The following is a 22536-nucleotide window of genomic DNA, read 5'->3' as shown; positions in this document are numbered from 1 at the left end:
GTATGGCAAGGCTAAGTGGGACAGCAGTTGTGACATGGAAGAAGGCACATGGTACAACAGAAAGCATGGTACAACAGCTAGCATGGACAACATGGCTATCATGAACAGCATGGATAGTAGCAGCAAGCATGGTACTGCAAGCACATGAGACATGTTGTATGACAACATGGTTCAACAATGGCACATGGGACAGAAATGCAACATTAGGTGCAGCAGTCATGAGGTCCAACATTGTGATGATGGGTGCAACATGGTGCAGCATGATGACAAGATGCAGCACGATGATAGGTGAAGGAGTTACCTTGGAGAATCAGTTGAAGCAGCATGTCTTCAACTGATCTCATGTATCATCTTCTTAGAGATGATCTATGCTCTTATCTAGATAAGTCAACATGTTGACTTCTGCTGTAAATGTAGTATCTCTCTCTCTCTCTCTATGTTGAATTATTGAAGAACATATAAGAAGAATTGATCAAGGGTTTCCCCACATTGGGGTTTATCCCTGGCTAGCGCCACATCTTGTGTCCTCTTGTCTTGGCTTGTCTTTTGCGATTTATGTTTATGTTCTATGTTTCGAGGAACCAAGTGCAGAAAAGAGGAAGGACTTGACTTGTGCTTGGAGGTCATCCTAATCAAGGGTCTAGGGTTTGGCAGTGATCAAAAAAAAGCTTCAATAAGAGAAACTTACCGAAGGGTTTTCCTCTCTAACGGAGAGAGGTTTTGGCCGTGGCAAAGAGCCAACATTTGTGTTCTTGTCTTTATGTTTTTTATAGCAAATTGATGAAACACACACACTAATTATAAGAAGAAGATCAAGCTAAGATAATTGTAAAAGTGCTTCACAAATTGTTATCAAGTATTGAAGAATCCTAAGAAACAACAGTGCCCTTCATTCTTCAACACATTAGACATGAAAAGAAATATCTTCAACAATAAAGCACTTACAAGACAATTTAGCAAGAAATTCCATCCATTATGCCAAGAATAGCTCCAAAAGACGTCCAAAAATCAAATCCAAATATCAAAATGCATCCAATCATCCAATAATCCAAGAAGATAACAAATGTGAGTCTCTCCAAGGAGCTTGTCTCCCGAGTGAGTGATGATGAGAGATGAAATGACATCTCTCTAATATATGAGTCCTAACATGTGCTATTATGCCGACAAGCCCCTAAAATTATAAAGTGATGGGAAAGAAACATCTCTAGGTCACAAGTTGACCTAGTAGCCAATGTTATAAATGATAAAATCACTTAAAGGAGGGTCGAAATGCTAACATCTTGCATGCGTAGGCCTCCAAAGCGAAGGCCTTGAGGCCAAATGGTGCCATGTGTGATGTCGAGGGCCTCTAAAATTATGATGGAGCAGTTGGGCCCTCTATCTTTGTGCAAATCATTTTGTGGACCCCCTAATATGGTTTGGGGCACAAACTGGGTCTCTTGGCTCTCCATGTGGCTAACTATTTGTCTTTTCTCCAACATTGAAGGCACTGAAGATTGTTAGAAAATCAGAAAGCTAGACAGATTTTCTTAGATAGATAATTACTCATGATTCTTCTATCTTTATGTTCTTCTTTTATCTTTTAGTTCATCAAGCAATTACCAAAAGAATATCACAAGGACATCAGATGTAGGTGGGCAACAAGGGAAAAACACCTATCTAGGGGAAAACCCAGTCAAAAATTCTTCGTTCTTAGTTTCTTGAGATTATCCAAGACTCTAGACCCAGACAAAGACTTCCTCCACACCTAGTCAGCCCTCAATCCTTCTTGCAAATGATAGTCCTTCGAAAGCAATTTCGACCTAGCAGCATCAACAGCAGCTTCGACCCAACAGCAATAGCAACAACAACTTTGACCAAACTTGGAGAACTTTGATCTCACTTGATACAACTCAGAACTGAGTGAGAGTTGTCCCAAAATTTCAATCTTGAGATCTTCTATCTTCCTATGGAAACTTGCACTTTTGTCCAGCCCTTCTTCTAGCCCTTTCTCAACTTCGCACTTTTCAACTTCCAGCTTCAGATATTGAACTATGTGAGAGAGAATGAGATGCTCCAAATGAATTTGAACTACCTTGTATATATAGCCTTCTAGGGAGGTTGAATTACTTGTCTTGAGGCTGACTTGATGTGGAGGAGACTAAATTCATTTTTGACTCAAAAATAATTCTTTTTACATGATTTGAAAGCCCAAGAAGGGTCTCTTTTAACGTACAATGACTCTAATGACTCAGAATGTATCCTAGAAGTCCTCAATGGGGACTTTGACCTAAAACACGATGACCCAAGCATGAAACCCATGCTTTAATAAGTCATGATAATAATAATAATAATAATATTTTCTTCATTCTATTGATAAGTACATCTCAAATACATTTATGAAGACTGAATCTAGTTACATATTTCAACATTCCCTCTTAACTAAGAGGAATTCATCAGTACAAGTACAAAGAAGATCTCGGAGCACATGAACCATTAAGAATTTTAGGCACTGCAATGCCATGGACTAGATTCCTTACCAGGGCAATTTATCCAACGTCCTTCAACAGTTTAGGCACCGCAATGCCATGGACTAGATTATTGACCAGGGCAATCTATCCAGGTGGGACTAAGATGGACTAAAGCTTTCAGCCTCTCTAAGTACCAACAAGCTTACTTATTAACCATCAACCCAGGGATCTAGGTGCATATCTGAGGTCAAAGCTCCATGACCAACACCACGCTCCCTACTTTGGGAACTAGGCATCAACACAAAGTGTCAGCCACATGTCCTCCCAGGCAATGTCTCACACACAAAGCCTCAACTTCTCAATTATTCCAATCGGTAACAAATTCTTCCTGATGAAACAGATCGGCCACAAATCTCTCCAACCAAACTAATCGACAACCCTAGGCATGAAAAAGATGTTATCTAACCTTCGAGAGATTTACCTATTCAAACACAACCCCAATTAGTAACAAAAATTCAAATGTACATAAACAGATACAAACCTCTAGGGTCTTTCAAACAATTTGATGTTGCTTCTCAGCTTTTCACAGTAGGACTTATAGTTGAGTCTTGACATAAGATTTCTCAACCATACAACTTCCTCTCCTACTTTTCAGGCAACAACATATTCTACAAATAGATTTGGCTCTTCTTATCTCAACACCCCTTCAAAGTACATTCGCCAATTTCTTCTTTCAAGGTGTTCATCATGACTATGATATGACCTCCCTCTCCACTAGGGAGATTCCTTTCATCCAATCTCCCTCTTAACATAGGGAGATTTCTTTCATTCAAGCTCCCTCTTAACTTAGGGGCTCAACTACTTTTCTATGATATCGGAGAATCGCTTCCATTAATCTAATCAGAGTTATCATGACCATCATTATTCACATCATGCTTATCATATCAACTTTACTTTACGAACATCTTCACCATCTTGAAGATTATGTACCTGCACAACTTAGATAGCAAGTACAACCAAATCTATAGAAGCATGAAGTCAACCATATCAAAATCATGGAAACATTCAACTTTAGACATCAAATACTCAGACTTAGTTACAAACAGGAGATACATACATTTCAACTTCTTGCTAGGGTTTTTGTCATAAGCCCTAGACTACATCAAGACTTTGAGAATTTCATAACAACCTTCATTACATCTAGGGTTTGCAATTTGATATAGTAGGGTATGTCATATCTCTGGAAGTAACAACCTTCATTACATTTAGGGTTTCAATGTTTCTTCCAGAGATATGACATACCCTACTATATCAAATTGCAAACCCTAGAAATAATATTTATCTAACAACTTTAGAATTCACATGTCAGACTTCTCACTAGGATTTAGTGCGAGATCCTAGATTTCATACATGAGCTTTTAACAACCAATCACAGCTCAATTCAAAGTAATAACATGACTAGCTTCCACTAGGATTTGTTGTAAACCCTAGATTTTACTTATTCCCAACACTCATAACTCAAATTCTAATTTCAACAATCTAACACAAATCTTAAATTATCACATTGTCATCATATATAAGAGATTTGGACTTCTACTAAGGTTTGTTTACAAAACCCTAGAATTCACAAATATTATCATCCTAGAGAATCAAACTTTGACTAGGGCTTAGTTCCAAACCCTGGGACTCAAGACCATCAACAATTAGGTCAACTCATATATCTAGGATTTCATCATCATGCACAAGCATATCATAACATGTGTTAGTCAAACCCAACTACACAAATATCAATAAGAGTTAGACATATAACAAACTTGATTAAAATAAGGTTTGGTCGAACAAACACATACATGCCAAGGATTTCATTTCTAGGACATTATAAGGGTCTTGCTTATACACCCTACCAAACCCTAATGATCTAGGTTTCAATACAAAACATGGCAAACCCTAAATTACCAATACTTCAAAGGTTTGGGATTTCAAACATTACCATTCAAACCTAAAAAGTTAGGGTTTCCATACTCATACCAAAAATGCCAAACATGACATCATCAAAGCATCAAACATTTTAGACTTCATCAATAACCCTAAGTAGGCTAGGGTTCCACACATAATCATCAACATACCCTTAAGTTAGGGTTTTCACATAGAACCTTTCTAGGGTTCCACAAGAGTGATCAAAGATATGACAAGGGTAGATTTATCTAATGATGAATCACCCCATCAAGAATCTTTATGATTCAGGAGAGCTAGACATAATGATGTTAGTAATAGTTAATCAAGAATGAATATGAAGAGAGCAAAAACTTGTAGTTCAAAAACATACCTCTTGTTTCTTAACAAACCTTGTAATGCCAATGCTTTATCTTGTGAGGCCTTCTTCCTTGAGTCTTCAACAAGTTTTCCTAAACAAGGAAAATAAGAGTAGAAGTGTGATTAGTATTTAACGCAAACAAAACTAGATAAGTAAGGAAAACTAAAAATAAAAATTGTAATAGGATACTTATCTTTGGAGGTTGATGAGGGCTCCCTCTAAGCTTGAGGGATACCTATAACCTTAAGAACATATAAAAATGTTTTTCCAAAATGTGTTAAAACTACAAATACTAAAAATAAAGAATAAAATAACTAAATCTAAGATCAAAGGACTTAGTAGTATAAGTCCCTTATATCCAGTTCTTCAGGCTTAGTCTTCTTTGGAGATCTTCTTCAGCAACATTGGCTTGATCTTTGCTTCTTTTCTTGTTCTTCAGATTGTCAGGATAGTCATTTCTATAGTGACCCATCTTGTGGCATTGGTAGCATTCTGTCTTGGACATATCAACTTTCTTTCTTGGCCCTCTTGACTTCTTGGAGTGTCCTTTCTTGTGAGAAGCGGAGTATGCATTTGGCACCTTTTCTTCTTCGTTGTTGGATACTAACGAAATTATCATTTCTTCTTGGGTGCAAGCATTCCACAATTGTTCAAACGTAGGGGTTTTTTTTCAAACTATTGAGACCTGAAGCAAAAGAACTCCAAGTAGGTGGTAATCCCAATTGTGCACTGATTACTAGCTCCTTCTCTAATCCAATTTCATTTATGGCTTGAAGTTCATCTCTAATCCTTGATATCCTTGCAAAGAAGGAAGCCACAAGATCATCCTTTGTCATCTTATTATTCCTTAACTCATTCTTCAAGCTTGCTACTTGACCAATATTTTTGATAGTGAATAATTTTGACAATGCTTCATACATTTCTTGAGCATGATCTATATTGGAAATGTATGGGACAAGATTGTCCTTTATGCTTTCTACCATCAGTGTCATAGCCCATATTTCCAATCCTCTATACTTCTTGTTTGCATCACTGAATTCTTTTGTAGTTTTCTTCACCTTTCCTTTGATCATATCGAAGACCTTGTTCTTTTCAAGAATGAGGTCAATCCTCTTCTTCCAAGATCTGTAGTTTGATGCTCCTTCCAATTTGTTCTCACTCTTTATTGTGTTCGACATTGTCCTTGAATATAGTGAGCTTCTTCTCTAATAAGAGCTCCTTGTCCTGATATGATCCCTAGATCAATCCTTTAGATTCCTTCTAATAGATACTTAAGACTGCCTTTTTTTCTCCTTCACCTCAGCTCTAAAACCATGTTAGAAAATCAAAAAGGCAAAAAGATTTTCTTAAACAGATAAGAACATGTGATTCTTTTATCTTTATGTTCTTCTTTTATCTTTTAGTTCATCAAGCAATTACTAAAACAATAACACAAGGAAAACAAATGTAGGCGGACAGCCAGGGCAAAACCCCCATTTAGGGGAAAACCCAGTCAACAATTCTTCCTTCTTAGTTTCTTGAGATAATCCAAGACTCTCGACCTAGACAAAGACTCTCTCCACACCAAGTCAACGCTCAATCCTTCTTGCAAATCATATTCCTTCCAAAGCAATTTCGACCTAGCAGCATCAGCAACAACTTCGACCTAGCAGCATCAGCAACAACTTCGACCCAGTTGCAATTTCGACCCTATAGCAGTAGTAACTTCGACCAAACTTCGAGAACTTCGATCTCCCTTGATACACTTCAGAACTGAGTGAGAGTTGTCCCAAAACTTCCATCATGAATTCTTCAATCTTCCTCCAGAAACTCATACTCCTTTCCAACCATTCTTTTAGCCCTTTCTCAACTTCGCACTTTTCTAGCTTCCATCTTCAGAAATCAAACTATGTGAGAGAGAATGAGATGCTCTAAATGAATTTGAACTGCCTTGTATATATAACCTTCCAGGGAGGTCGAATTACTTGTCTTGAGGCCGACTTGATCTTCTTGTGGCCAACTTGGTGTGTTGGAGACTAAATTCATTTTTTACTCAAAAATAATTCTTTTTACATGATTTGAAAGCCCAAGGGTCTCTTTTAATGTACGACTCTAATGACTCGGAATAAATCCTAGAAGTCCTCAATGGAGACTTTGACCTAAAACATGATGACCCAAGCATGAAACCCATGCTTTAATAAGTCATAATAATAATAATATTTTATTCATTTTGTTGATAAGTGCATCTCAAATACATTTATGAAGACCGAACCTAGTTACATATTTCAACAAAGATGGTGCAAGCCCTCCCATGTCTCCAAAGGTGAGAAAAACTCTTATAGGCACTAAATCAACTGCCAAACCATATGATCACTACTAAGTTGATTGGGGCATGATGGTCCAATTGCATCATCCCGCGAATAATGTAGGGCAAAGTGCAAAAGCTCTAGTGCGTTGAAGGTGCCCATGAATGCAAATGATGCTCTATGATTATCCAGGGACCCATTGCTCTCAACATAGAACCTATGGGTGTCAATATGATCCTTTGGTGAAAGGCCCCAGCTCAGTTGTACATCCCATAATGAACCCACCTGCCAATCACACACAATATCCAGTGCTACAACTTATATCAAGTACATTTAATCATTTTTGCAATTAAGTGAACCAAGCTTGCCAGTAATGGGAAATGTGACACTTCATATAAGGTTCCTTTTCCAAAATTGGGGCCTTAGTGACGTAATGGTGTTACCTCCCTAGGTATGAGTGGCTAAAAGGTGACCATATTGGGCGTCTCCGACCACCAAACAGAAGTGACATGTCCATAGTCCTCCTTTCAATCAATAGATGTCATGTGAATGATGATGGAACAAAGGGGAAGAAGGGGTCTCAAGGCCAAATTCCATGGTCAAAGGGGTAGCAATGATGAGAAATTCCACATTCTGGGTGTACAGATATGAGGGAGCAATCGTGGATGCATGAGTTAACCCGACCATTGTTATTCCACCCCTCTTTCCTTTTTCCTTTTCTTGATTTTTCTTTATATTACTGCTCGAAGATGTAGGGAATGATAGCATGCTTTGATTATGTGTAGCAGTGGATACCCCCTTGGTGGTGGGGAAATTCATCACCCACCAAAATTGGGACATGCAAGGGTTCCTTTACATGATGTGGTAGGGAAACATTAGCCCCAGGAACTAGGTGATGGCCATAACGATAAGGGGTAGAGCACATGCTTGGCTTTTGCCCATGTGCTAATGTTAATGTCCCGGACATCTTTTGCATTTTATAATTTTCTTTCTTTTGTCTCTTGCTTGTGGCCATGATATCTTATTTCTTTTTCTTTTAGCTACATCAATCTCCCAGGGAAAATTTCCAGGCCCGACTCAAATATTTTGAAAAGGGGAGGGGGTGTGATAAAGCCCAATGGACCCATGGTCAAGTGGAATTGGAGAAGGGAGGAATAAGGGTTCATAATGTATAGAGGGGAGTGATAACTAGGGAAAAGGGATAAATGGGACACGTTATCTCAATTGCAGATTACCAAGTAGTGCCCCTTCCTAAAGCAATACACCATTAGAGGCGGTCCAGCTAGACTACGATAAAAAATTAAGCCCCCATTTAAGTTGAGGGAACAAGACTATGGCCAAGACCCTTCTTTCTTCCAAGTCACCCAAAAATTCATGCCAAAATGCCCAAAATACAAGCAAGCATAAGCACCCAAATACAAAATGAATAAAGTACCTTTTGACCAGAGGCCCACCTTCCAACATGTGATCCTAACAAATGGGTGAGGGGTCATATGACCAATGCAGGTCGCAGGGATATGAGTGGCACGTCACATCTGCTACAAGGTGGTTCTCAGGAGCCACTGGCTGCCGACTGGGAGAGAGGAAGAGGAGGAAAGTTTCTCCTAGGGGTCACCCACATTTGGTGGGCAACATCTAGCTCCAACTAGGACATGAGCTCATCATAGAGCGCATAATCGATGTACTCGAACGGGGAGTTCATGAGAACTATAACAATCTCTTGGGAATGCAAACATGTAACCTGCACATCACAATACAATTGTTTGGGAGAATGTACATTGGGCATACTATATTTTCCCATGTTTTTCATGAAAAAAATAATCCATACAAAAATAAAAACTAAGCTAAATGCAAGTCTAATCTACATGAAATCTAATCTAGCATGAGAACATGATATGATGATATTAGCTATGCAAAAAGAATATGATATGCATCTATACTAGTATACATGATATGTATAATGCATGACCTAAGTATAATCATATAACTAATGCAACCAGCATATCATTAGAAGAATATCACATCTCTTATCCTTATGAGGTAGGACAACACAATATCACATCCTCTATTGCAAGATTGCCCTAATGGCTGCCAAGGGTGGGACACAAGAAAATAAGAAAACAGTGCACTATAAAAGAGAAGCATAGAGGATTAAGAAGAAGGGGGGTTCCACTTGTGCCATTGCATCCTCTCTTGCAAGCAAAGGATGGAGAATTCAATGATCAAGCTCAAGAATTTGTGATGAAGGGCAACCTTAGGCATGCAATTTTCGAAGCCATCTTCGAGGGCACTTTCCAAATGGTTTTCTAGATGATTTGGGGAGGAATTTGTGAAAATACCAACTACTGAAATCCTATTGCAGCAACAGGAATTATTTCTTATAATTGTTAATTAAATTAACAGTTTATTGCTACAACAACAATGAAATAAACACACTGCAATCTTCACAAAAAATATTGTGGAAAATAATAGCGCTAGAAACTGAGAAATATGCACACACATAAAAATATGACACATTTTTCGACAAATGTCCCCGGAAAATCCTAACTTGGGAAAACAGGTGTAGACGCTGAGGGTTTTAATTATTAAGCAACAGTGAAATAATTTGAGTACAATTTGGATGCCGAAAAATGGCAATCCTACAGAGAAAATACTGGCAAAAATCTAGTGAGTAATTTTTCCTCACCCCACAAGAAATTCGAGCTCTGACTGCTACTAAATAGTTAGTCGTCCAACCAGCGCTATGCAAGCCTAAGTCACCCTAACGCAGTCCCTTCCATGCTCTGCCTGAATCAACTGCCAAACAAGTCGTCCTGCCTGCTGCTAACTGGGAAACTACCTCTCTGACATTCTAGAAAATCTTCCCGGCGTCTGGAACTAAAATCCAGCTTCTCTCCAGCAAAAGCGAACTGCCTCTTAGAGGCCTCTACGCAGCCTCCCTGTGGCTATCTCTGCAAAGTACTCTCCAAAACTGGAAAATATTCCTTCGGATCACTGTCTCCACCCATCTTTGTCTCTGCTTCCCTTCTCTGGCTCGAACTCTTCCGGCAATTGTTGTTGCTCACTGGAAAAGCGAACTGCCCAACGAAACCGATCTCAAGTGTGTGTTCTCCATCTACCCATCAACTTCTTCTTCTAATCTTCTGTTGGGACTCCAACGGCCAAGATTAAAACTTAATCAAGGGCTATGATCATATCTGGGTCGATTTGTGTGAGTTTCTAGATGATTCACATCTTTTCTCAATTCATATTGATTAATTAACACCTTTTCCTAAGTTTAGACTTAGGAAATATTTTTAAATAGCCTAATAATCTAATTGAGACACTTCTAGGTGGAATTTCCAGAAACGATTCTTGGGTTATGGAGAACTTTGCCTTTTAGCTTCTCCACAAAGTTTCGAGACTAGAACACCTTTGATGCTACAAAAACTAACACTCCCTCTTGGCTAGAAAGGTGTTTTAGTGCTACACTACTGCTACAACACCTTGTCTCTATATCACCCTTTGTACGTCGCTGATGTCTAGCCACTGTGACCGACTACCACTGCCCATCAACCACTATGCAACTCTGATGTTGCATCTATGCTGCTGCTAACACTGCTATACTATAGCTAACTCTACATCTACACTGCAACTCCTTCTCATCTGTTGTTGCTGCAACTGCAACTACTACAACTGAGAAGCATTCAAAATACCGAATCATCTGTGTCTCTGTATTGCATCTGTCTCTTGAGCATCTCACAGACTAGCACCTGCACTGTCCACTGAAGAATCTACATTGTTGCTAACTCTGCACTAAGCCACCTGCTATGTTGTCAACACTGCACTGCACTCCTCAGCACTTGACTGCAACTGTTACACGGGAATCTGACTGCATCACTGACACTGATCCATCTTGCTACTGAATATTGTGGGCCCCTGTAGCAAGGTATTGATCCATGAGGAGGACACCTCAATGGACCCTGCCCAAACCTTTGCGCTGCATTTGGAACTATAGCTCCATATCGGCCCACCTCACTCTTAGAGGTATAGTTGCAAACATGGCAAAATCTTCCTCCAACGTGGAGGACATCTTGTCTATCTTTGCAGACGTTGCCACCTGGTCTTGCTTCTCCTGCTTGTCCTTCTTCTTGAGAAGACACTGAGTACTATAGTGGCCTAACTCGCACACCTGAAGAACTTGACCTTAGATAGGTCCTTCTTCTTCTTCTTCTCCCCATGTCCCTGAATGGGACCCTTTAATGTAAGGGCCACATTCTCCTCGTCCTTCTCACCCTTAACGCCCTTATTGTTGCTTCCGTTGATGGTGCTCTCTAACAAAGCTCACCTCAACTCCTCCTGTTGTAGGTCTAGCCACATCTTGTCCCATCTAGGCAAGTTGTCTTGGCCCAAGATACTTTGGACAAAGACTTGCCACTCCTTTGAGACATTGTTCAGTGCCAAACGAACAAGCTTTGTAGGATGAGGCACCTCCCAAACGACTGCTAGCTGATCACGGACCTCCTGAATCCTAGTAAGGAAGGAATCCATGCCTTCACCCTTTTGCATCCTTATGGTTCTCATCTTCTATAGGAACATCTTCCGCTACTCAGAAGTGCTCTGATATAGCTCGGTGAGAATGTCCCACATTTCCTTCGCCATTCCTTTGTCTGCACATGTGAGACTATCTAGTCTTAGACTCCATCCAAAATCATTCATTTTGCCTTTGCCATTTCTTTCTTTGTATTCCTTCAGCTGAACTGCATCCTAGGGTACAGGCACCACATTCTCTACATAGGCCTTCAAACCAAATTCATCTAGCAGGAAGGTCATCCTGGCCTTCCTAATGACAAAGTTGAAGGCTCCCTCCAACCTATCCTAAACTTTGAGCCCAGTTGTGGCCATCTCTGAATCTGATCAAAAATCTCCCTCTTCCTCTACTTGGTTGTTGAATTTGCTATTCGCACTCCCTTATGGAGTGAGAAAAACTGCTTGCAGCAACTGCCGACTGCAACTGGTAAAATCGAATTTCTAGGCTAGAAACCCTCTGAGAGAAGTTATCTTTGTGTGTGCCTTTCTCTTCCACTCAGCGCTGATTCTGCTCCTGCACATTGCTACAAAAACCCTTTGCGCCCAAACAAGGAATCTACTCAATAAAAATTTGAGCTACTGTTGCTCCCTCTACCTGTTGTAATCACTTTTTTTGGGAAGTCGAATTTTTCTACCCACCTACCCTAAAAATTCGAGCTTGCATAAGCAACTCACACTACCTAGGTTAGGCTCTGCGCAACCCCCAAAAATTTGTCCTGTTGCTCCCTCTCAACAACGAATTTCTTCTTTCGCTTCTGAGCTTACCCGTCTGATCAATCTCGCTCTGATACCATGTGAAAATTTCAACTACTAAAATCCTATTGCAGCAACTGGAATTATTTCTTCTAACTGTAAATTAAATTAGTAGTTTATTGCTATAGCAACAACAAAATAACACACTACAATCTTCACAAAAAATATTGAGGAAAATAATGGCGTTGGAAACTAAGAAATATGCACACACATAAAAATATGACAGTTATTTTTGGACAAATGTCCCCTGAAAAACCAAACTTGGGAAAATCGGTGCAGCAGCTGAGGTTTTTTGTTACTAAGCAACAGTAAAATAATCTGAGAACAATTTGGATGGTGAAAACTGGCAAAATCTAATGAGAAATTTTTCCTCACCCCACAAGTAATTTGGGCTCTGACTGCTACTAAATAGCTAATTGTCCAACTAGCTCTGCACAGGCTTGTGTCACCCTAGTGCAGTCTCTTCCACGCTCTACCTAAATCAATTGCCAAACAAGTTGTCCTGAGTGCTGTTGACTAGGAAACTATCTCTCTGACACTCTAGAAAATCTTCCCAACCTCTGGAACTGAAAACCAGCTTCTCTGTTGCAAAATCAAATTGCCTCCTAGAGGTCTTTGCGCAACCCTTATGCAGCCTCTCGGTGGCTATCTCTACCTCTTTGCAAAGTACCCTCTAGAACTGGAAAATATCCCTCTAGATGACTGCCCTTGCCCCTCTCTATCTCTACTTCCCTTCTCTGACTTGAACTCTTTCAGCAACTCTTGTTGCACTCTAGAAAATCGAATTGCCCAAGGAAATCAATCTCAAGTGTGTGTTCTCCATCTACCCATTGACTAATTTCTGAATACAACTTCTAGATGCCTTTCCAGCAATCCAGTTACAGAGAATATCACTAACAGAGAGATTTGTGAGATTACCCCACACTATCACTGGAAATCCTGGCTAATCCAGCCCCTGAATGACTACCCCTAGCTGCCTTTGCGCAGTGACTGTGTCAACCCAGCGTCAAATCCTCTAGGGACAGTGTCACTCCTCCAACTGATCGATTTGTTGCCCAAGAACTTCAATTTCTACCTCCGGGTCTCACACCCCGGCTCCCAGCGTCTAAAATCAAACCCTCTAGCAAATTTGCGGACTTCCTCTCGACTTTTGTGTTGCTCTGTGTGGGCCTGCGTAGCCCTGCGTCAACCCTTCTGGATATTTGTTGCCACTATTGGATCTCCCTCTGCCTTCCCTAATGAGTATTCTCCGACCAGAAAATATTTTCCTTTGGATACTATCCACGCCCCTCACTGCAAAAGCTCACTTCGAATTTCTCACTGGCAGCTGCTCTGCTTCAGAAATTTGATCTTTTGAACTTTCTCTGTGTGTTCTCCAAGTGCCCATCAAGCCTTCTCTTATAATCCTCTCATTGATCAATCAACGACCCAAATTAGATTCTAATCAATGGCTAGGATCATATTGACTTGATCTCCACCTTCTTCTAGAAGTTTCACCCACAGTTTATATTAATAACCTTTAATTATTTTAATTTCCTAGGTTCAGACATAGGGTGCCATTAAAAATAATTAAGTATTTTAATAAAATTGTCTCCGAGTGGAATTTCCCAAAATGGTTTCTGGGTATCGGAGAATGCATGTGTCTAAGCCTCCCTGCAAATTTTGAGACTTACAGCACATCCGATGCGAACAGAAATCAACATAATGCTCATCATCAAATTGAGGGATTGATTGGAAAACCAAGGCAAGCAATAAACTCCCAAAGAAAATAAATGGAACAATGTGAGGGATATGTAGTGTGGGGATGAGATTTTCCATCATCACCCCTGTCTTGTCCATCATTCATCACCCCCAACGGGGCATCTACTTTTGTAGTTACAAGGAAGAGAGAGGTTCTATTGCATTGGCTTGATTCTTCATGTCTTTGAGGCACTCTTCACACTTCCTAGATTTCCCTACAGTAGAAGTATACTTCACACAAAAATAATGATGCCAGCCCTAGAAAAGAGTCTTAAGGGGACAAAAAATCCACTCATAATGGGCCCTAAACCCATGACAAAGGAAAAACCCCACTGCTCCATAGACCACACAACACTACCAAGGCACCAAAGGTCCACAATTTTTTGAAGCCACATAAACTAGAGTGGCCAAATACCAACAAAATTGAAAAACCATACCCTTAAAAGAAAGTGTCCAGAACACCAAAAGACAACTCATTGAAATTGTATCCCAAAAGACTAGAAGAATAGATGTCAAATGGAGACTAGAAGAATAGATGTCAAATGGAGACCAAGGATGCAATAACAACAAAAAACCATACAAACACAAAAAATATCCAAGAGAAAAATAAAGGAATGTCCATGCATAGAGCATGCCTTAAGACTATGATTATCAAACAAAAATTCTAAAATACCATCCAGAGGCTAAGCGAAACTCTTATTATGCAATTTCGTAGCATAATGGACTTACTCCAAATGATCTTGCTTGCTTCACCCATACATATTTCCATTATCGCACCTTACGTTTGATAGACCTCGCCAAATTTTTTCAAGAGATAAAACCAATATTAGTTTGAGCATGTGAGAGGGAGTGGGAAGGTCCTTTGGTATCTACTAACCTCCTTTGAAATCGACTTATAATGGTATTGTGACATATGTTTATTTATTATGATGTTAGGTGCCTGGAAACCTGGATCACATGAGCTATAAGAATTAAGGTATTGCTCGATAGTAACAACACACGTATTTGTTAAGAACCCCTATTTTGAGAGTGGTAGCCCCACTGGCTTGATAATTAGGTTCTCTAAAAACTTGGAAGAACCAAGATTTTTGGTTACAAATTGTAGACCTATTTATGAATACATGCTAGAATAGATGCAAGCCTACTATTAAACAAGTTTGATTTCAAGAGCATCAATTTGATGATTTTGCTTGAGTTTCCTATGAAAATAAAAGTTTTATTCTAAATTAATTGGCTAGCAGAAGACCTTGAAAAAATAGCATAATCCTCAACTTGATTGTTTGTGTACTTTCCTAACCTTAGGTGAAAGTTGTTTCTGTCCAGATGTTTATCGATGATGGGGTCCTCCTAGCCTCATCCTTTGATGGATTGGAGATACAACTAGATGTCTTGGCCCTTTTCTGTGATCTTCATTAGTTGACAATCAACCTAAGAAAAACCAAGGTCATGATTTTCAACATGTTTAAGAAAATCCTCTCTAATCACTATTTCTTTTTTGAAGGAGAGAAGATCAAGATCACCAACACATATACTTATCTAGAGGTACTATTCACGGGACATTGGTTTAGTTTGAAGCATGCACTTCAGACCTAAATCAAAAAGGGCTATGGGTTCTTGGCCCTTCTTGAGAGGTAGTGTTTCCAAAACCATTTTCAAGACATATAGTCCAAGATGTCACTCATGGACACCCTTGTGTGACCCACAATTCTGTATGGGTTTGAGATATGGAGAACTGATTTACTAGAGTCCAAATGGACTTTGGTACAGAGAGTATAGATCATCCTCCCTCACCACATCATTAGGTGCAAGTAGATAAATTCATTGCACCCATCCTCATAGAGTTTGGCACTCAACCCTTCCAACTTGACTCAAGTGGTCAATCTCACTCACATTTACAACATGTTTGGAGGTTCATTAATACAATGAAGGGTTGTTACTAGTATCCATACTTGACTACTGTTCATTGGTCTCGATACCAATACACCACTACGCCAGAGTCTCAAAGCTCCTTGCTTCAATTAATATTACGTTGAACCAATGTCTTTCATTTAGATATTCTCTATGTGCACTCAACTGCCTTTTACCAACCAAACAAATGATGAGTACAATCTAAGAGGGGATATCTATAAGCAAGATGTGTTGGTTGTTTCCTTAAATAAAGGGAGGGGAGTAGTTGCCGAGGTGATAGTTGTAACACTACCGTTTGTTGCACAATGTCTAGGTCACTGAGTGACGCTTTACACTAGGTGCTAAATTTTGCTGTAACATTTTTGGCACCATTGTCTAGGAGGAGTTGAGTCCCTCTCCTCTAGATCCAAAGTCTATGCATCAACCTTTTCTTCGATGAATATAACTTTAAGTGTGCTGATCTAGCGACTCCATAGATTTAATTATATGGATAAACATGACCCCATGGGACTTGCATAAATTATACCCTACTTTGGATCAATGTGGAAAAAGTCGAAGTCGGGATTAATTCGGCAAGGGTCCAAAAGTTGAAAAACTCGTCAAAGTCGGGAGTTTTTTGAAAAAGTCGACAAAAAGTCGGCAAAATTAAAAAAACACAAAATTATTCATTTTTTTTTTTTTTTTTAACATCTAGAGTATCCACAACATCAAATAAATGTATTTCCACATAAACATGTAAAGAAAGCTAATATATAATATGTATATGAAGTCTAATGCTACATCACATATCAAAATAGTGAATCAACTCCTGAATTTTGGGTCCTGTCTGAGTCTCAACTCTCAAGAGTCAAAATATCAACAAAAAATATAATAAATGTATATCATGAGTCATCTAAAAGTCATCAAGTAATCAGTCACTGAGATCCTCTTCCCCTTTTAATTTTTGTTTCCGCTAATTGTATTAAGAAATAAGTCATGCATTTATTCAGTAGATTGTAATCTGCTTGGGTAATAAGGTGTCAGGTGGTAGGTCCAATGAAAATTAACAGTGAGTATCACAGTAGATGTGAAAATTAACGCTTGGTGACTCCAAGCTGCTTATTTTCTGAGAAAACAGTAGATGTCAGATTACTAACCTAGCCTTGGCATCTATTATTCAAAAACTCTTGGAGGTAAAATCCACTTCTGATACATAACCTTTGCCCACATTTATAGGGAGTTCACCACTAAAGAAGATTCCCTTTCAAAATGTGCTCTCATTGCAGGAAGGATCTTTGTTGTCACAAGATTTCACAGGTACTTTGTTTTTGTCTGAAAAATGGGTTCTTTTTTGAGGCACTGGTTTTGTTTTTTTGCACAGGTTGTTGCTATTTGATCTTCATGACCTCTTCTTTGTTGTTTCTTCTGGAAGCATTCAACAACTGTACCAATGTTTTTGATTGTGTGGGGTTCTTTCTACGGAAGACTGTTGTATGCCTGTCCTTTTGGTACTTTTGTAATCTTTCTAAGGGGCAGTGGCTGTTAGAGTCTGAATCACTGAAAGCCTGGAGGCTTAGCCAATGTATGCTTTGCTTTCTAACTAGAAATATGAAGTATAAAGATTTGTTCTTCCTTGGAAAACAAAAACATATCTTAACCTCAAAACTAACAGATTACAAATGAGACTGCTATGCTTGCAAGAAGAATGAAAAACAATAAAATGCATGGATGGAAGCTTCAATTTACAGTTTTTTCACCTTTGCGGCCTCTTTATACGTGGCCTGGGAAGGGAGGAAGACTTTTTGGGTCGATTCCCGATTAAATCGGGAGTATAAGGAAAAAATCGAGATTTTTTCCTTTGTGAAAAAGTCGCCAAAAAGTCGGGGGATTAAATCGTTTAGTTCAAGAAATCGCGTTTTTAGGATTAAATCGGGATTTTTTCCAGACTTTTTCCACACTGCTTTGGATAGCTAGGATGTTCTACAATACCCAAATCATTTTAGTCCAAGATGTTGTATAAATTGTCCAAAATTTTATGGTGATCCTTCTTTTGCCATTCCTCGTGTCAAGAGATTCCTAAATTATATTTCAGAAATTAATATGGTACATGACGATGCATGTATGAAATTATTCATTATTTCTCTAGATGAAAGAAATTGGATTGGATTAAATGTTCCTGTGGCCCAAAGAGCATATTTTCCACAACATAGATTGTTGAAGAATTTCTTAAACATAGGGGTCCAGGCTTTCAAAAGTATGAAAATACCCTTTGGAAATTGATTAAAGCTCTTCAAGAAGAAACTCTCCTAGAAGAAGAATAACTCCCTTTTGAAAATGGTGAAGACACCACAAGAGAGTATGAAAAATAAATTGATGAAAGAAGCTACCAAGAATAAGAAGAAGCCCATCTTCAATACCAAGAAGAGCACATTGATGAAGATAACTTTGAAGATCATGTCCAAGAAGAAAATCATGTTGGAGAAACCAATCTTTCCCATGCAAATGAGGATGAGGTGAGTTGTTTTCCTTTACATTTTTCAAAAGCTTTGTAATGGAGGATCATGTGGAAGAATCTTTTAATATTTGGGATATTAATGACTTTCTACATGTTGAAAGGCATAAAAAGGATATGAGTTATTATTTTTTTGATGGAAATCCTATTTATGACATTGATAATGACAGCAGAGAATTATTGGAACAGTCATATTTTACTAAGAATATAGAATCTCTATTTCAATTCAAAGTCACCCCCAAGTCTTAACATGTATACCATTTTTCCTCTATAATCTATAATGCTATTACTTTGTTTGGGATGAAATAAGGAATTCTTCATAGCATAGGACGATGTCACAGCTACACCATGTGTAAAGAACAGTTTAAAATAAGCATAAATATTAAAAATATGATAGTTATCTTATGCAATCAAATTGCATGTTCTGCCCTTATGAGAAAATGTACGGGATTTTAATAGTTTTAGAATGAAAAACATATCACATACAAAATTATTATAATTGTCAAAACAGTGAAATATAAAGAAGAAACGGAAATACAATAGTACAAAACATCTCATCTCCGTTGGTAATAAGTCAATTTCAAGAGAATTGTGCTTTGTAAGACTACTTACTTCAAATATCTCTATTAAAAATGACTTTGCTATCTCTTTAACACCCTTCTTTGCCTGTGGTGTTATTCGATTTTGCACAACAATTATTGCTCGGTGGACATCCTGAATACTCATGCGATGGACATATCCTTTAAGTTCATTTATCCCGAATTTCTCTCCAACAGAAAAAAACACAAAGATCTGCAAAACCACGTTGCTAATTATAGCCACATTCCTTTACATGTATAAAACACATAGAATGCATTGAAGAAACTGAAATAACCTGACTTACTACAATTATACAGATTAAAAAAGTATAACTTTTGGCATAAGTGGGAAAAAACATTCTTTCTGTTCATGGCCACAATAGTGAAATATGACATGATAATTTTATTAACGTTCAACAAATGACCATAAATAGGTTGATAGGACTGCTAGGTACAATAGTGTTGGATACAAAAAGGAGTGCAAAAGCTGTTCATAACATGATAAAAGCAAAAGTACAATATACTGTAAAAGACCTAAAGTCTACAGCCTCAGAACTACATCTAAGTGGTCCAACACTAATCAAAATAACTAATTAAGAGGACAAAAATGATGTAGAAGTGTATAATGAACCGCCAAAATTGTCATATAAACCCTACCTCACAATGTTGCTATTTAAGGAAATTGATAAATGCACAATGAAATTTGTTCATGTAAAACCTACCTTCACTAAATTTATAAAAGGAAAACAACAAGCACTAAGTTCTGCGGAGAATCATGCTTGGGAAGTCCACTTAAGCATAACATCCTGCAACACCAAATGCTGCCTTAATATTGAAATCTAGTTTCAGTATCTAAAAATAATCAGAAAAAGCATTGGAACAAAAAGACCACATTTCTCTTCTTAGTACAGTGTTTTCATTTCTGAGCATGCTTTTCTTGAGTTTGCAGGTGCTCAACATGCATTAACCATGCTTGGATGACCCAAAGAAACTTGTTTGTTGAACATTTATAAGATTCTAGCATCAACTTTACCAAGCCTAGTAACTAAGTCAGTGGGAATTCACAAAGCGTGTCACTCTGCAAAGACTTTAACAAACAAGCTTTTCAAAGGCCAGGAAGCAACCATGTTATAAAGCCTCTTAAATATAAAAAGAAAGAATTGTTAAGAATGTTACCGTCCGGCAATCTCATGAAAACATGTGTTTTTCAAAGGAAATTTATATTACTTCAAGTATGCACTAGAGTTACAGCCTGTTAAAACTTGTAATCATCCAGTTCAAATGTAACAAGGGAAGGTACACTGTCACCTCCATATGTTCCCTCTGGATATTCAGGGGAATCCCTAGGTGATCTGAAGATAAAATTTTAACTCTCATAAACAAAACAACTCCAGATCTGCGCTCACTGTTCTATCAAAATCACATCTTAAATCTGCTTAAAATTGGTTCAGAACAGCAAGTACATAACAAGTTTACACTTGACATATAATTTCTTCCTTGGTTTCTGTGCAAATCTACCTTAAAAAACATCACATTAGTGAACAACTGTTGCTCATCTTCTGATAAAACTCAAAAAACAGAAAAGTTGAAACATATAATTTTCAAATATATGACTGGTATCCTTGAATCCATTAGGTATGGGGTTGAAGGAGGAAGAAAAATAGTTAAGTGGGAACAACTGCCAAGACTAACTAACAAATAAAATTTCAATAATAGCAATTAACATACGAAACAGAGAAATTTCACCATCAAAACATAACACCTTTACTCCAAAGGTGAGTATACAATGTTCAGGGTATCAATATCAAGCTCAAAGTACTCCAGGGGACCCAAGTCACTTCCAAAGCACCCTCTTTCACCAAATCTAGTGATAAGATCTGATGGGCAGGATGAAATGACCTCCAACTCTCATAGACTGGCATGCTCTTTAACAATCACTTGAAAGGAATAGAAAATGAATGAGGACAGACTCAAGCAATTAACAATCCATCATCTCAACATCACTCTCTAACTCTTATAAAATATTAAAATGAGCTTAGCAGTTCACAAAAGATAGTTCCCTAGAATAGAATAGCAAAAGAAGCTCAATGAAGGTATCCTGCTTTTGCTGTAAATAGGATGAAAGAAGCAAAAAAAATCTCCAAGTAAATCATCCCCAGCTATCGTACACTAGTCACTGCCAAATGTGGAGGAAATACCTCCAAAATAGCCATCACTACCTACATAAAATATCTGCTCCAAGTAGGATGCACAAGGCAGAGTGAATGGAGGCAAGCACAAGATTGAAGTGATGAATATCCTCCAAAATTTAAATAGGATGCCCTCCTTTTGCTAAAGAATAGATGCATGCAAGCAAAGTCAAATCATCTTCGACGAGCAAAGGAATCTCAAAAAAAAGCACTTTCCTTCAAAGGGTATAAAGCTGCCTTCTCAAAAAGTGTGCTTTCCAAAAAGAATAAAAGGTGCTTTCTCTCTTGAAAGTATGCTTTCCTTCTAAAATCAATATCGTTCCTTAGTTACTTGTTAAGTGGACTGCTTGCTTTGAACACAAGTCATGACAAGACAAAATAGAGAAGGTGTCTAAGACGCTAAGGAACACAAGAGGACAATTATCTCCAAGACCTAGAAAAAGTTATTAAGAAAAATTCCTTAATTAGATTAATTAGCCAATTATTAAATATTTTCTTAAGCCTAACTTAGGAAAACTAGTTAATCAAATCAAATGAATAGAGGTAAATCGATTTTTCTCTAGTGATTGCTAGAAAAGGCATTTGATGGGATCAAGATGATCTTAACCATCGACTTGGATTAGATCGCGGTCTTTGATTCATCAACAAGAGATTGTAAGAGAAAATTGATGGCTCAGTTAAAGCCTAAAGGCATCACAAGGAGTTCGAATCACCCAGTGTGCAGTGATAGCAAGGGTGCAGTTTGAGCGAGGGAGACACTGATAGAAGGGTTTAAGCAAAGAAGATTGGGGAGAAAAATTTTGAGGGAATTTTCTCAGTGATTTCTAGTTTCTAGCAACATGAAGGAGGTCAAATTCATCAGCAAAAGAAGAGGTTGAGTTTAACAATTGAAATAGCCAGTTTACTAGTGCGTGAGACTGAGAGGCTCGTTTTTGTTGCCAGTGTCGGAGTTATTACCGAGAGGCAGTGCGAGTTGGTCAAACAAGTTGTTGGAGGCAAATTTGCTTGTAGGATGATTTTCCTGGAGGCAATGCGAATTACTAGAGCAACAAGTGCGAGTTCCAAAACCACTGTGAATTGCTAAGAGAAGTTTGAATTGCAGAGAGGCTAAATACATCTACAAACAGAGATTTTGTGATTTCCAGACGATTTGGTGAAGAGAAAAATATTTGTCAAAGCTTTGCCAGTGAGAGGCAAGTAGATTGTAATTCTCATTTTTTGTTGAAGATTAATAATAAAATCCTCATCTATTGAACTGG

General features: G+C 38.3%; 1 protein-coding gene across 1 annotated transcript in view; it reads right to left on the bottom strand.

Moving 5' to 3' along the window:
- Window positions 1-22536, bottom strand: part of LOC149175033 (DNA-directed RNA polymerases II and IV subunit 5A-like) — a 198417-nt gene that overhangs the window by 142917 nt on the left and 32964 nt on the right. The window contains exon 2 of the mRNA XM_089422734.1: window positions 19123-19302. Within this exon, the coding sequence (XP_089278860.1) occupies window positions 19123-19302 (180 nt within the window). The remainder of the gene's footprint in view (window positions 1-19122; window positions 19303-22536) is intronic.

The sequence above is a fragment of the Pinus tabuliformis genome, chromosome 4_1 (assembly GCF_031772625.1).
Source record: "Pinus tabuliformis cultivar Carrire ecotype Pingquan chromosome 4_1, CPIR1, whole genome shotgun sequence".
NCBI lineage: Eukaryota > Viridiplantae > Streptophyta > Pinopsida > Pinales > Pinaceae > Pinus > Pinus tabuliformis.
This window is presented reverse-complemented; position numbering and strand designations above follow the sequence as displayed.